This window comes from Zea mays, chromosome 5, assembly GCF_902167145.1.
Source record: "Zea mays cultivar B73 chromosome 5, Zm-B73-REFERENCE-NAM-5.0, whole genome shotgun sequence".
Classification (NCBI taxonomy): domain Eukaryota; kingdom Viridiplantae; phylum Streptophyta; class Magnoliopsida; order Poales; family Poaceae; genus Zea; species Zea mays.
The window spans coordinates 10000001-10016730 of record NC_050100.1 but is presented as its reverse complement, the minus strand read 5'-3'; the positions used below and the strand labels follow the sequence as shown (position 1 = coordinate 10016730).

Sequence of the window (16730 nt, the reverse complement as noted above, 5' to 3'; positions counted from 1 at the left end):
CAAACCTTCTTGGAGCGGGACTTGTAGTCTTTCCCCCTCCTTTGTTTGAGGATTTGGCGGAAGCTCTTTATGACGAGCGCCATCTCCTCATTGTCAAGCTTGGAGGCGTCGATTGGTTGTCGACTTGGTGTAGACTCCTCCTTCTTCTCCTCCGTTGCTTTGAATGCAACAGGTTGAGCTTCGGATGTGGTGGCATCATCAAGCTCGTTGATCTTCCTCGAGCCTTCGATCATGCATTCAAAACTTACAAAATTCCCGATAACTTCTTCGGGGGTCATTTTAGTATATCTAGGATTACCACGAATTAATTGAACTTGAGTAGGGTTAAGGAAAATGAGTGATCTTAGAATAACCTTAACCACCTCGTGGTCATCCCACTTTACGCTCCCGAGGTTGCGCGCTTGGTTCACCAAGGTCTTGAGCCGATTGTACATGTGTTGTGGCTCCTCCCCTTTGCGAAGCCGGAACCGACCGAGCTCCCCCTCAATCGTTTCCCGCTTGGTGATCTTGGTGAGCTCATCACCTTCATGCGCGGTCTTGAGTAAATCCCAAATCTCCTTTGCGTTCTTCAACCCTTGAACTTTGTTATACTCCTCTCTACTTAAAGAGGCTAGGAGTATTGTTGTTGCTTGAGAGTTGAAGTGCTCGATTTGGGCCACCTCATCCTCATCATAGTTCTCATCCCCTACGGATGGTACCTGCGCACCAAACTCAACAACATCCCATATGCTTTTGTGGAGCGAGGTTAGATGAAATCGCATTAAATCGCTCCACCTAGCGTAATCTTCACCATCAAAAGTTGGTGGTTTGCCTAATGGGACGAAAAGTAAAGGTGTATGTTTGGAAATGCGAGGGTAGCGTAGGGGGATCTTACTATACTTCTTGCGCTCTTGGCGCTTAGAAGTGACGGAGGGCGCATCGGAATCGGAGGTTGATGTTGATGAAGTGTCGGTCTCGTAGTAGACCACCTTCCTCATCCTCTTGTGCTTGTCGCCTTTCCGATGCGGCTTGTGGGAAGAAGATTTTTCCTTCTTCTCTTTGTGGTGAGAAGAAGATTTCTTCTCCTTCCCTTTGTTGGAGGAGCTCTTCTTCTTCTCCCTCCTTTTGGTGCGGGACTCTTCCGATGAAGTGCTCCCGTGGCTTGTAGTGGGCTTTTCGCCGGTCTCCATCTCCTTCTTGGCGTGATCTCCCGACATCACTTCGAGCGGTTAGGCTCCAATGAAGCACCGGGCTTTGATACCAATTGATAGTCGCCTAGAGGGGGGGGGTGAATAGGGCGAAACTGAAATTTACAAATATAAACACAACTACAAGCCGGGTTAGCGTTAGAAATATAAACGAGTCCGAGAGAGAGGGCGCAAAACAAATCCCAAGCGAATAAGCAAGTGAGACACGGAGATTTGTTTTACCGAGGTTCGGTTCTTGCAAACCTACTCCCCGTTGAGGAGGCCACAAAGGCCGGGTCTCTTTCAACCCTTCCCTCTCTCAAACGGTCCCTTGGACCGAGTGAGCTTTTCTTCTCAAATCAAAGCCGGGAACAAAACTTCCCCGCAAGGGCCACCACACAATTGGTGCCTCTTGCCTTGATTACAATGGAGTTGTGATCTCAAGAGCAAGTGAGAAAGAAAAGAAGCAATCCAAGCGCAAGAGCTCAAATGAACACGGCAAATCACTCTCACTAGTCACTAGGGCTTTGTGTGGAATTGGAGAGGATTTGATCTCTTTAGTGTGTCTAGAATTGAATGCTAGAGCTCTTGTAGTAGTTGAGAAGTGGAAAACTTGGATGCAATGAATGGTGGGGTGGTTGGGGTACTTATAGCCCCAACCACCAAACTTGACCGTTGGCTGGAGGCGTCTGCTCGATGGCACACCGGACAGTCCGGTGCCCCTGCCACGTCATCACTGCCGTTGGATTCTGACCGTTGGAGCTTCTGACTTGTGGGCCCGCCTGGGTGTCCGGTGCACACCGGACAGGTACTGTTTGATGTCCGGTGTACCAGCATGGGCGATTCTGACTTCTGCGCGCACAGAGGGCGCATTAAATGCGCGGCAGAGAGCCGTTGGCGCGGAGATGACCGTTGCTTCGGAGGCGCACCGGACAGTCCGGTGCACACCGGACAGTCCGGTGAATTTTAGCGGGCTAGCCGTTGGCGTTTCCCGAAGCTGGCGAGTTCCTGAGGCCGACCTCCCTTGGCGCACCGGACACTGTCCGGTGTACACCGGACAGTCCGGTGAATTATAGCCGAGTCGCCCTGGAAATTCCCGAAGGTGGCGAGTTTGAGTCTGAGTCCCCTGGTGCACCGGACAGGTACTGTTCACTGTCCGGTGGCACACCGGACAGTCCGGTGCGCCAGACCAGGGGTGCCTTCGGTTGCCCCTTTGCTCCTTTATTGAATCCAAAACTTGGTCTTTTTATTGGCTGAGGGTGAACCTTTTACACCTGTATAATCTACACACTTGGGCAAACTAGTTAGTCCAATTATTTGTGTTGGGCAATTCAACCACCAAAATTATTTAGGAACTAGGTGTAAGCCTAATTCCCTTTCAGACTCGGCTATAATTCACCGGACTGTCCGGTGTACACCGGACAGTGTCCGGTGCGCCAAGGGAGGTCGGTCTCAGGAACTCGCCAGCTTCGGGAAACTCCAACGGCTAGTCCACTATAATTCACCGGACTGTCCGGTGTGCACCGGACTGTCCGGTGCGTCTCCGGAGCAACGGCTATGTCCGCGCCAACGGCTCTCTGCGGTGCAATAAATGCGCGCGCAGCGCGCGCAGATGTCAGGCACGCCCATGCTGGCATACCGGACATCAAACAGTACCTGTCCGGTGTGCACCGGACACCCAGGCGGGCCCACAAGTCAGAAGCTCCAACGGTCAGAATCCAACGGCAGTGATGACGTGGCAGGGGGCACCGGACTGTCCGGTGTGCACCGGACTGTCCGGTGCGCCATCGAGCAGACAGCCTCCCAACGGCCACTTTTGGTGGTTGGGGCTATAAATACCCCAACCACCCCACCATTCATTGCATCCAAGTTTTCCACTTCCCAACTACTACAAGAGCTCTAGCATTCAATTCTAGACACACTAAAGAGATCAAATCCTCTCCAATTCCACACAAAGCCCTAGCAACTAGTGAGAGTGATTTGTCGTGTTCATTTGAGCTCTTGCGCTTGGATTGCTTCTTTTCTTTCTTGTTCTTGTGATCAAAACTCCATTGTAATCAAGGCAAGAGGCACCAATTGTGTGGTGGCCCTTGCGGGGAAGTTTTGTTCCTGGCTTTGATTTGAGAAGAGAAGCTCACTCGGTCCGAGGGACCGTTTGAGAGAGGGAAGGGTTGAAAGAGACCCGGCCTTTGTGGCCTCCTCAACGGGGAGTAGGTTTGAGAGAACCGAACCTCGGGAAAACAAATCCGTGTGTCACACTTCATTATTTGCTCGCGATTTGTTTTGCGCCCTCTCTTGCGGACTCGTTTATATTCCTAACGCTAACCCGGCTTGTAGTTGTGTTTATATTTGTAAATTCCAGTTTCGCCCTATTCACCCCCCCTCTAGGCGACTATCAATTGGTATCAAAGCCCGGTGCTTCATTAGAGCCTAACCGCTCGAAGTGATGTCGGGAGATCACGCCAAGAAGGAGATGGAGACCGGCGAAAAGCCCACTACAAGCCACGGGAGCACTTCATCGGAAGAGTCCCGCACCAAGAGGAAGGAGAAGAAGAGGGACTCCTCCAAACGGAAGGAGAAAAAGTCTTCCTCTTCTCACCACAAAGAGAAGAAGGAAAAATCTTCTTCCCACAAGCCGCATCGGAAAGGCGACAAGCACAAGAGGATGAGGAAAGTGGTCTACTACGAGACCGACACTTCATCAACATCAACCTCCGACTCCGATGCGCCCTCCGTCACTTCTAAGCGCCAAGAGCGCAAGAAGTATAGTAAGATCCCCCTACACTACCCTCGCATTTCCAAACATACACCTTTACTTTCCGTCCCATTAGGCAAACCACCAACTTTTGATGGTGAAGATTACGCTAGGTGGAGCGATTTAATGAGATTTCATCTAACCTCGCTCCACAAAAGCATATGGGATGTTGTTGAGTTTGGTGCACAGGTACCGTCAGTAGGGGATGAGGACTATGATGAGGATGAGGTGGCCCAAATCGAGCACTTCAACTCTCAAGCAACAACAATACTCCTCGCCTCTCTAAGTAGAGAGGAGTATAACAAAGTACAAGGGTTGAAGAGCGCCAAGGAGATTTGGGATGTGCTCAAAACCGCGCACGAGGGAGACGAGCCCACCAAGATCACCAAGCGGGAAACGATCGAGGGGGAGCTCGGTCGGTTCCGGCTTCGCAAAGGGGAGGAGCCACAACACATGTACAACCGGCTCAAGACCTTGGTGAATCAAGTACGCAACCTCGGGAGCGTAAAGTGGGATGACCACGAGATGGTTAAGGTTATTCTAAGATCTCTTATTTTCCTTAACCCTACTCAAGTTCAATTAATCCGTGGTAATCCTAGATATACTAAAATGACCCCGAGGAAGTTATCGGGAATTTTGTGAGTTTTGAGTGCATGATCGAAGGCTCGGGGAAGATCAACGAGCTTGATGATGCCACCACATCCGAAGCTCAACCCGTTGCATTCAAGGCAACGGAGGAGAAGAAGGAGGAGTCTACACCAAGTTGACAACCAATAGACGCCTCCAAGCTCGACAATGAGGAAATGGCGCTCATCATCAAGAGCTTCCGCCAAATCCTCAAGCAAAGGAGGGGGAAGGATTACAAGTCCCGCTCCAAGAAGGTTTGCTACAAGTGTGGTAAGCCCGGTCATTTTATTGCTAAATGTCCTATATCTAGTGACAGTGACCGAGGTGACGACAAGAAGGGCAAGAGGAGAGAAAAGAAAAGGTACTACAAGAAGAAGGGCGGTGATGCTCATGTTTGTCGGGAGTGGGACTCCGACGAAAGCTCAAGCGATTCCTCCTCCGACGAGGACGCCGCCAACATCGCCGTCACCAAGGGACTCCTCTTCCCCAACGTCGGCCACAAGTGCCTCATGGCAAAGGACGGCAAAAAGAAGAAGGTTAAATCTAACTCCTCCACTAAATATGAGTCTTCTAGTGATGATAATGCTAGTAGTGAGGAAGATAATTTGCGAACTCTTTTTGCCAACCTTAACATGGAACAAAAGGAGAAATTAAATGAACTAATTAGTGCCATCCATGAGAAGGATGATCTCTTGGACTCCCAAGAGGACTTCCTAATCAAGGAAAATAAGAAACATGTTAAGGTTAAAAATGCTTACGCTTTACAAGTTGAAAAATGTGAAAATTTATCTAGTGAGCTAAGCACTTGCCGTGAGATAATTGACAACCTTAGAAATGAAAATGCTAGTTTAAATGCTAAGGTTGATTCTCATGTTTGTAATGTTTCAATTCCCAATCCTAGAGATAATAATGATAATTTGCTTGCTAGGATTGAAGAATTAAACATTTCTCTTGCTAGCCTTAGATTAGAGAATGAAAATTTGATTGCTAAGGCTAAAGATTTTGATTTTTGCAATGCTACCATTTCCGACCTTAGAACTAAGAATGAAATGTTGCATGCTAAGGTTGTAGAACTTAAATCTTGCAAACCCTCTACATCTAATGTTGAGCATGTTACTATTTGTACTAGATGTAGAAATGTTGATATTGATGCTATTCATGATCATATGGCTTTAATTAAACAACAAAATGATCACATAGCAAAACTAGATGCTAAAATTGCCGAGCATAACTTAGAAAATGAAAAATTTAAAATTGCTAGAAGTATGCTCTATAATGGGAGACGCCCTGGCATCAAGGATGGCATTGGCTTCCAAAAGGGAGACAATGTCAAACTTAATGCCCCTCCTAAGAACTTGTCTAACTTTGTTAAGGGCAAGGCTCCCATGCCTCAGGATAACGAGGGCTACATTTTGTACCCTACCGGTTATCCCGAGAGCAAAATTAGGAAAATTCATTCTAGGAAGTCTCACTCTGGCCCTAATCATGCTTTTATGTATAAGGGTGAGACATCTAGCTCTAGGCATCCAACCCGTGCCAAGTTGCCTAGAAAGAAAACTCCTATTGCATCAAATGATCATGCTATTTCATTTAAAACTTTTGATGCTTCTTATGTGCTTACAAGCAAATCCGGCAAGGTAGTTGCCAAATTTGTTGGGGGCAAACACAAGGGATCAAAGACTTGTGTTTGGGTACCCAAAGTTCTTGTTTCTAATGCCAAAGGACCCAAAACAGTTTGGGTACCTAAAGTCAAGAACTAAATTTGTTTTGTAGGTTTATGCATCCGGGGGCTCAAGTTGGATACTCGACAGCGGGTGCACAAACCACATGACCGGGGAGAAAAGGATGTTCTCCTCATATGAGAAAAACCAAGATCCCCAACGAGCTATCACATTCGGGGATGGAAATCAAGGTTTGGTCAAAGGTTTGGGTAAAATTGCTATATCTCCTGACCATTCTATTTCCAATGTTTTTCTTGTAGATTCTTTAGATTACAACTTGCTTTCTGTTTCCCAATTATGTCAAATGGGCTACAACTGTCTTTTTACTGATGTAGGTGTCACTGTCTTTAGAAGAAGTGATGATTCAATAGCATTTAAGGGTGTGTTAGAGGGTCAGCTATACTTAGTAGATTTTGATAGAGCTGAGCTCGACACATGCTTAATTGCTAAGACTAACATGGGTTGGCTCTGGCACCGCCGACTAGCCCATGTTGGGATGAAGAATCTTCATAAGCTTCTAAAGGGAGAGCACATTTTAGGATTAACAAATGTTCATTTTGAGATAGACAGGATTTGTAGCGCATGCCAGGCGGGGAAGCAAGTTGGAGTCCATCATCCACACAAGAACATCATGACGACCGACAGGCCGCTTAAGCTACTCCACATGGATCTATTCGGCCCGATTGCTTACATAAGCATCAGCGGGAGTAAGTATTGTCTTGTAATAGTGGATGATTATTCTCGCTTCACTTGGGTATTCTTTTTACAGGAAAAATCTCAAACCCAAGAGACTTTAAAGGGATTCTTGAGACGGGCTCAAAATGAGTTCGGCTTAAGGATCAAGAAAATAAGAAGCGACAACGGGACGGAGTTCAAGAACTCTCAAATTGAAGGCTTCCTTGAGGAGGAGGGCATCAAGCATGAGTTCTCTTCTCCCTACACACCTCAACAAAATGGTGTAGTGGAGAGGAAGAATCGAACTCTATTGGACATGGCAAGAACCATGCTTGATGAGTACAAGACACCGGACCAGTTTTGGGCCGAAGCGGTCAACACCGCCTGCTACGCCATCAATCGGTTATATCTTCACCGAATCCTCAAGAAGACATCCTATGAACTCCTAACCGGTAAAAAGCCCAACATTTCATACTTTAGAGTTTTTGGTAGCAAATGCTTTATTCTTGTTAAAAGAGGTAGAAAATCTAAATTTGCTCCTAAAACTGTAGAAGGCTTTTTACTTGGTTATGACTCAAACACAAGGGCATATAGGGTCTTTAACAAGTCCACTGGACTAGTTGAAGTCTCATGTGACGTTGTGTTTGATGAAACTAACGGCTCTCAAGTAGAGCAAGTTGATCTTGATGAAATAGGTAATGAAGAGGCTCCGTGCATCGCGCTAAGGAACATGTCCATTGGGGATGTGTGTCCTAGGGAATCCGAAGAGCCTCCAAGTGCACAAGATCAACCGTCCTCCTCCATGCAAGCATCTCCACCAACTCAAAATGAGGATGAAGCTCAAGTTGATGAAGGGCAAAATCAAGAAGATCAGCCACCTCAAGATGATGGCAATGATCAAGGGGGAGATGCAATTGATCAAGAAAAGGAGGATGAGGAAGAACCAAGGCCGCCACACCCAAGAGTCCACCAAGCAATACAAAGAGATCACCCCGTCGACACCATCCTCGGCGACATTCATAAGGGGGTAACTACTCGATCTCGGGTTGCACATTTCTGTGAGCATTACTCTTTTGTTTCCTCTATTGAGCCACACAGGGTGGAGGAAGCACTTCAAGATTCGGATTGGGTGGTGGCGATGCAAGAGGAGCTCAACAACTTCACTAGGAATGAGGTATGGCATTTAGTTCCACGTCCTAACCAAAATGTTGTAGGAACCAAATGGGTCTTCCGCAACAAGCAAGATGAGCATGGTGTGGTGACAAGGAACAAAGCACGACTTGTGGCCAAGGGATATTCCCAAGTCGAAGGTTTGGATTTCGGTGAAACCTATGCACCCGTAGCTAGGCTTGAGTCAATTCGCATATTATTGGCCTATGCTACTTACCATGGCTTTAAGCTTTATCAAATGGACGTGAAAAGTGCCTTCCTCAACGGACCAATCAAGGAAGAGGTCTATGTTGAGCAACCTCCCGGCTTTGAAGACAGTGAGTACCCTAACCATGTCTATAGGCTCTCTAAGGCGCTTTATGGGCTCAAACAAGCCCCAAGAGCATGGTATGAATGCCTTAGAGATTTCCTTATTGCTAATGGCTTCAATGTCGGAAAAGCCGATCCTACACTCTTTACTAAAACTCTTGAAAATGACTTGTTTGTTTGCCAAATTTATGTTGCTGATATTATATTTGGGTCTACTAACGAGTCTACATGTGAAGAGTTTAGTAGGATCATGACACATAAATTTGAGATGTCTATGATGGGGGAGTTGAAGTATTTCTTAGGATTCCAAGTAAAGCAACTCCAAGAGGGCACCTTCATTAGCCAAACGAAGTACACTCAAGACATCCTAAGCAAGTTTGGAATGAAGGATGCCAAGCCCATCAAGACACCCATGGGAACCAATGGGCATCTCGACCTCGACACGGGAGGTAAGTCCGTGGATCAAAAGGTATACCGGTCGATGATTGGTTCATTGCTTTATTTATGTGCATCTCGACCGGACATTATGCTTTCCGTTTGCATGTGTGCAAGATTCCAATCCGACCCTAAGGAATCCCACCTTACGGCCGTAAAACGAATCTTGAGATACTTGGCTTATACCCCTAAGTTTGGGCTTTGGTACCCTCGGGGATCCACTTTTGATTTAATTGGTTATTCGGATGCCGATTGGGCGGGGTGTAAAATCAATAGGAAGAGCACATCGGGGACCTGCCAGTTCTTGGGAAGATCCTTGGTGTCTTGGGCTTCAAAGAAGCAAAATTTGGTCGCTCTTTCCACCGCCGAAGCCGAGTACATTGCCGCAGGCCATTGTTGCGCGCAACTACTTTGGATGAGGCAAACCCTGCGGGACTACGGTTACAAATTAACCAAAGTCCCTTTGCTATGTGACAATGAGAGTGCAATTAAAATGGCCGACAATCCCGTCGAGCATAGCCGCACTAAGCACATAGCCATTCGGTATCATTTTCTTAGGGATCACCAACAAAAGGGAGATATCGAGATTTCTTACATTAATACTAAAGATCAATTAGCCGATATCTTTACCAAGCCACTTGATGAACAATCTTTTACCAGACTTAGGCATGAGCTCAATATTCTTGATTCTAGAAATTTCTTTTGCTAGCTTGCACACATAGCTCATAAATGTACCTTTGATCATATCTCTTTCATATGCTATGACTAATGTGTTTTTCAAGTGTATTTCAAACCAAGTCATAGGTGTATTGAAAGGAAATTGGAGTCTTCGGCGAAGACAAAGGCTTCCACTCCGTAACTCATCCTTCGCCATCGCTCCAAGAAAAGGACCTTATTTTTGGGGAGTAAGCAAGAGCCCAAAGGACCGGACTTCGTCTTTGGTATAATCTTAACTCATTTAATTATGACCAAAGGGGAAGATAGTACTTCAATGGGCTCTAATGATTCCGTTTTTGGCGATTCATGCCAAAGGGGGAGAAAGTATGAGCCCAAAGCAAAAGGACCGCACCACCACCAATTTCAAAAACTTAGTGCTTTCCAAGAGTATTTATCAAATGGTATCCTATTATGTTCAAAAGGGGGGAGAAAGTAGTATTTCAAAATGATATATCAAAACCCTCTTGAACACTAAGAGGTGGATCTTCTTTAGGGGGAGTTTTGTTTAGACAAAGGAAAAGCATTTAAAACAGGGGGAGAAAATTTCAAATCTTGAAAATGCTTTGCAAACTCTTATTCATTTACCTTTGACTATTTGCAAAAGATCTTTGAAATGGATTTACAAAAGAATTTGCAAAAACAAAACATGTGGTGTAAAAGTGGTCCAAAATGTTAAAAATAAAAGAAACAATCCATGCATATCTTGTAAGTATTTAATATTGGCTCAATTCCAAGCAACCTTTACACTTACGTTATGTAAACTAGTTCAATTATGCACTTCTATATTTGCTTTGGTTTGTGTTGGCATCAATCACCAAAAAGGGGGAGATTGAAAGGGAATTAGGCTTACACCTAGTCCCTAATTAATTTTGGTGGTTGAATTGCCCAACACAAATAATTGGACTAACTAGCTTGCCCAAGTGTATAGATTATACAGGTGTAAAAGGTTCACACTCAGCCAATAAAAAGACCAAGTTTTGGATTCAACAAAGGAGCAAAGGGGCAACCGAAGGCACCCCTGGTCTGGCGCACCGGACTGTCCGGTGTGCCACCGGACATGTCCGGTGCACCAGGGGGACTCAAACTCAAACTCGCCACCTTCGGGAATTTTCAGAGGCGACTCGACTATAATTCACCGGACTGTCCGGTGTACACCGGACAGTGTCTGGTGCACCAAGGGAGGTCGGTCTCAGGAACTCGCCAGCTTCGGGAAACTCCAACGGCTAGTCCACTATAATTCACCGGACTGTCCGGTGTGCACCGGACTGTCCGGTGCGTCTCCGGAGCAACAGCTATGTCCGCGCCAACGGCTCTCTGCGGTGCAATAAATGCGCGCGCAGCGCGCGCAGATGTCAGGCGCGCCCATGCTGGCACACCGGACATCAAACAGTACCTGTCCGGTGTGCACCGGACACCCAGGCGGGCCCACAAGTCAGAAGCTCCAACGGTCAGAATCCAACGGCAGTGATGACGTGGCAGGGGGCACCGGACTGTCCGGTGTGCACCGGACTGTCCGGTGCGCCATCGAGCAGACAGCCTCCCAACGGCCACTTTTGGTGGTTGGGGCTATAAATATCCCAACCACCCCACCATTCATTGCATCCAAGTTTTCCACTTCCCAACTACTACAAGAGATCTAGCATTCAATTCTAGACACACTAAAGAGATCAAATCCTCTCCAATTCCACACAAAGCCCTAGCAACTAGTGAGAGTGATTTGTCGTGTTCATTTGAGCTCTTGCGCTTGGATTGCTTCTTTTCTTTCTTGTTCTTGTGATCAAAACTCCATTGTAATCAAGGCAAGAGGCACCAATTGTGTGGTGGCCCTTGCGGGGAAGTTTTGTTCCCGGCTTTGATTTGAGAAGAGAAGCTCACTCGGTCCGAGGGACCGTTTGAGAGAGGGAAGGGTTGAAAGAGACCCGGCCTTTGTGGCCTCCTCAATGGGGAGTAGGTTTGAGAGAACCGAACCTCGGGAAAACAAATCCGTGTGTCACACTTCATTATTTGCTCGCGATTTGTTTTGTGCCCTCTCTTGCGGACTCGTTTATATTCCTAACGCTAACCCGGCTTGTAGTTGTGTTTATATTTGTAAATTTCAGTTTCGCCCTATTCACCCCCCCTCTAGGCGACTATCAGCTACCGTCGCCCACATCCGTCGCCCTCGCCACAGGGGTCATAACTATATCGTGTCTAACTAAGTTGTTCAACCATATCTTCGGTCGAATAAGATGCTTGACAAATGGACGAGAAGGTACTGATCTACAAGAATAAGAGAGATGCAAAGTTGTAATAACTATCAGGTGATTAATTTGATGAGCCATACTGTAAAGGTATGAAAAAGAGTTATCAAGCATCGTTTGGTAGAATAATTGAGGGTGTTTTGGGTCATTTTGGTTTCATGCTTGTAAGGTCAGCCATGAAAGCCATTTTTTAACAAGACATGTGATGGAGCAGCATGGGGAACGAAAGAAACATCTACACATGGTTTTCATTAGATTGTAGAATGTCGATGATAAAATACTAACGAACGTTATGTATTGGGCTTTGAACAAACACAATGTTCGAAAGAAGTATGTTGGACTAACTAAGAACATAGCCCACATCTAGTCGCCCTCCTCCTCCGTTTGTGCATACTTCACCATACCAAGTAAAAGAAGATGGTGACTAGTTGGTTAAGGTTTGTTTGTGATACACATATTATTATGGGGAATACTTTGCATGTTAAAAAACTTGTATGACAAATAATTTGCATGCAATTAGCCCTTGAACGTGCATCTAGTCGCTAAGTGTTATTTTGGTGGATTGAACGTTAAGACAATTAAAGGGCCTAATGTGTTCTATGGGATTGTAGGTGTCTGGTTCCATGTGAGTTGAATTAATTTGGGTTCAGATGTAGCAAATGGCATACAGATGAGAAACTAGCCCAAACCATCTTGAAAGAATGAATTGACAAGCTTATGTTCATCGTTTACAAATAAGATATGGGAGTTTGCATGCAGAATGGTGTCACTCTTGAATCTTGATCAACCAAAATGAAGATTGACATTCGTAATAGCGAAGACAACAATATAGATGAAATTGGTATATTTATTGTGTTTAATGGTTGATTCAAGACGTGACTCCATGGCGTGAGATGGTAAACATAAAAGGAGAGTCTTCAAAGTACTAAGCAATCATGAAGGGCAAGCGACGACTTGACATATGACAAGAGCTACTGGTTGTGAAACATGAAGGGTAAACATAAAAGGAGAGTCTTCATGCCCTATCTTGTGTACACCGTCGTGACACTACCAGGCACTAGATACGAATCAAGCACGTGCCAAGCAAAACAACCCACAACCGACCCCAACATTTAAACAAGTTCACTAGAATATTCGCCGAGTAAGCCATATAACGAGAGCTACTGATTGTCAAATACTTTAATTAGACCTACTAGTTGCTAGGAGGTATAAATAGACTCATAATATTGTTTGTGTATCATGTATGTTTTTTTGGGTCATCAATTTTGAACCAACAACCTTTATATCTTACATCTACATTATTCACTATTTCGAACACTACTTTATAAATATTATCGTTTACAATGCAAAATATTATTTTAATTACACGACCATATCAACTAGTGTGAAATATATCGTCATTGATTGGTACCGGCTACAGTGTCACCACATCGGGCCCAAGTGTGTGCAGCAAATCGTGTACATAATGTGTAAAAAATTATATCGGTAGGTTGTATTGTTTATTGAATAAAGTTTTAAAAGGTGTGACATAGAATCTGATGAAAGCATCATTACCGTGGTACTACATCTGTTAAAAAACATACGACGCCGTCTTATTAAAAATCATGCTTTATCGTTTATTTTATGATTTGTTTTATAATTTAAGGTTAATTGAGTGTGGCTAAAAAATTATACTCTGAATAAATATTTATAATAATAGGAATGATTAAAGTTTTGAAAAAACAACGCCTCGAACTGAGAGATTAGCATCATAGGCTCGTAGCAACGGCCAGGAGGCTCCTGGCCCATCGGCAGCGCTGCCGCTCTCCATTTCAAAATTTGAAAATATCAGCGCGGCAGGCGGCACCGACGAACCACCCGTCCAAATCGACAAACGCGCGGCCGTCTCACCTCACTCACCTATAAACGGGTCCCACCGTACGTCTGGCCCACAGGGAGGTCCGGTGGTGCTGTCCTCCCGCACCGAACGTGAGGTGAACAGACCACCTACTGGTATTTTTAGACCTACACACCTTGGGAGTACACATTTGTGACACGCATAAAACTAGAGTACAAAAAAAGTGTGTGGGGTCCATGGAACAGAGGCAGCGGTGGGTTGTGGTTGTGGCAAACTCAGGTACCAACAAAAAGTAGATCAGTACATGCCAGCTCCAACCTCCAACCTCCAAGCCTACAACCAGATCAGCCGGTCTGGTACTGTGCTTCTGTGGCACGAAAAAACCGACCGTTGCACGGACGAGAAACCCGAACCGTCGAAACAATCGTAATCCCCAGGGGCTCAAACGCAAAACACCGTCCGCTCCCCTCGCTTTCGCTTCGCCGGCACTCCATCCGTCCATCGTGGCCCAGGCTGTCGTTCCGTTCTATAAAGGGCGTCGAGAGGAAACCGGTGGAACCCTACACTGAGAACCGCAGAGACAGGCGTCTTCGTACTCGCCTATCTCCGCGACTCAAAGCTTTCCCCAATTCCCCCCCTTCTCCCATTTCTCACCACCGCCGCCGCTCCCCCCGTTCAACAACACCATGAGGGAGTGCATCTCGATCCACATCGGCCAGGCTGGTATCCAGGTCGGAAACGCGTGCTGGGAGCTGTACTGCCTCGAGCATGGCATTCAGGTAACGAACCGTCCATTTCCACTCCTGTTCTCGCGTTGTTGAGGTAGATCTGTACGGATCTGTACCGTCACATACATGTAGATCTATAATCGGTATGGGGGGATTTCGTCGTTCATGTGTGCCTGATTTGGTGTGGCTGAATCGCGGAAGAAATGGTATTTCAGATCGTTAGATCTGTACGGATCTGCTTGTATGTGACTGTGGCTACCCAGATCCCCGTTTGCTATGTCTGAACCGTAGATCCGTTAGAATGGTGTGGTTACAATTGTTTTTAACTGGAATTTTGATACGTAGCATCTGAATAGAGATCACCCCGAAATTGCACATTATTTTCCATTATCAATCTAGTAGTTAGGTATCGTAATTGTTGTTGGTTTTGCCTATGTGTTGTAGATCTGAACGCCCTGAAGTCGTTTAAATGTACTGTAAATCTGGATCTGTAAATTTTAATAGGCCATTTTCTTATTCACAGCTTATATGTCAGCCTTGATACAGATACAGTGCATTGTGCGTTTAATGTTAGTTTGATGTACATCATTTCGATCTGTTAATAGATCCGCAAAAAAAATTGTACACATTGGCGTTAGGCACGTAATCCATTTAGATTTTACTGTTTAGATCTGTTAGAAATGGGATGGAAGATGCCATGCTGTTTATTAACTGTTTAGATCCATTTTGATTTTACTGTTTAGATCTGTTAGAAATGGGATGGAAGATGCTATACTGTTTAGATCTGCAGGATAAATGTTGATGATTATTTGCATGTTTACAATCTATGAATAGTTATTCGAAACATGGCCATTGGTGCACGCGCTGCTGCCACTTTTAGATCGTGATGATCTGTCTGGTGTACTAGTGGCATGTAGTGTTTACGCTTCTAATGCATTTGAATTATATGTTCGACTTTTGTAAGTTGCATAAATAATGCGGCTATGACTGTTTTCTATTCAGGCTGATGGCCAGATGCCCGGTGACAAGACCATTGGGGGAGGTGATGATGCTTTCAACACCTTCTTCAGTGAGACTGGCGCTGGGAAGCACGTCCCCCGTGCTGTTTTTGTTGACCTTGAGCCCACTGTCATCGATGAGGTGAGGACTGGCACCTACCGCCAGCTCTTCCATCCTGAGCAGCTCATCAGTGGCAAGGAGGATGCAGCCAACAACTTCGCTCGTGGTCACTACACCAGTAAGTAATCTGATCGGATCTTAAGTTGGCATTGATCCCAGATATTCAATCTGTAATGAAAACCATACTTAAACTTGATTTGCTTGTCTTGCAGTTGGCAAGGAGATTGTTGACCTGTGCCTTGACCGCATCAGGAAGCTTGCAGATAATTGCACTGGTCTCCAGGGCTTCCTCGTCTTCAACGCTGTTGGTGGAGGAACGGGCTCTGGGCTTGGTTCTCTCCTCCTGGAGCGCCTGTCTGTTGACTATGGCAAGAAGTCCAAGCTCGGTTTCACCGTGTACCCATCCCCCCAGGTGTCCACATCCGTGGTTGAGCCATACAACAGTGTCCTGTCCACCCACTCTCTCCTCGAGCACACTGATGTTGCTGTCCTGCTCGACAATGAGGCCATCTATGACATCTGCCGCCGCTCCCTTGACATTGAGCGCCCAACCTACACCAACCTCAACAGGCTTGTCTCCCAGGTACTGTCTCTGTGTACTGTACTGGCTTTGGATTCAGTCTGATTTGTATTCTTGGCTTTTGTCTAACCATTGGCTCTTACTGATGTTGTTCAGGTCATCTCATCCCTGACGGCTTCCCTGAGGTTCGATGGTGCTCTGAACGTTGATGTGAACGAGTTCCAGACCAACCTGGTGCCCTACCCGAGGATCCACTTCATGCTTTCGTCCTACGCTCCAGTCATTTCTGCTGAGAAGGCCTACCACGAGCAGCTGTCCGTGGCTGAAATCACCAACAGCGCCTTCGAGCCATCCTCCATGATGGCCAAGTGCGACCCCCGCCATGGCAAGTACATGGCATGCTGCCTCATGTACCGTGGTGATGTGGTTCCCAAGGACGTGAACGCTGCTGTGGCCACAATCAAGACCAAGCGCACCATCCAGTTCGTGGACTGGTGCCCGACTGGCTTCAAGTGCGGAATCAACTACCAGCCTCCCAGCGTCGTCCCAGGCGGTGATCTGGCCAAGGTGCAGCGTGCCGTGTGTATGATCTCCAACTCCACCAGTGTTGTGGAGGTCTTCTCCCGCATTGACCACAAGTTCGACCTCATGTACGCCAAGCGCGCCTTCGTGCACTGGTACGTCGGTGAGGGTATGGAGGAGGGCGAGTTC

The 16730-nt window shown here is 46.2% G+C and overlaps 1 protein-coding gene across 1 annotated transcript in view; it reads left to right on the top strand.

Moving 5' to 3' along the window:
* Nucleotides 1-14226: 14226 nt before the first annotated feature.
* LOC100381303 (tubulin alpha-3 chain) overlaps nucleotides 14227-16730 on the top strand; it is a 2788-nt gene continuing 284 nt past the window's right edge. The window contains exons 1-4 of the mRNA NM_001174192.2: nucleotides 14227-14431; nucleotides 15383-15617; nucleotides 15712-16082; nucleotides 16176-16730. The exon at nucleotides 16176-16730 is cut by the window's right edge and continues 284 nt beyond it. Coding sequence (NP_001167663.1) covers nucleotides 14339-14431; nucleotides 15383-15617; nucleotides 15712-16082; nucleotides 16176-16730 — 1254 coding nt within the window. The 5' untranslated portion in view covers nucleotides 14227-14338. The remainder of the gene's footprint in view (nucleotides 14432-15382; nucleotides 15618-15711; nucleotides 16083-16175) is intronic.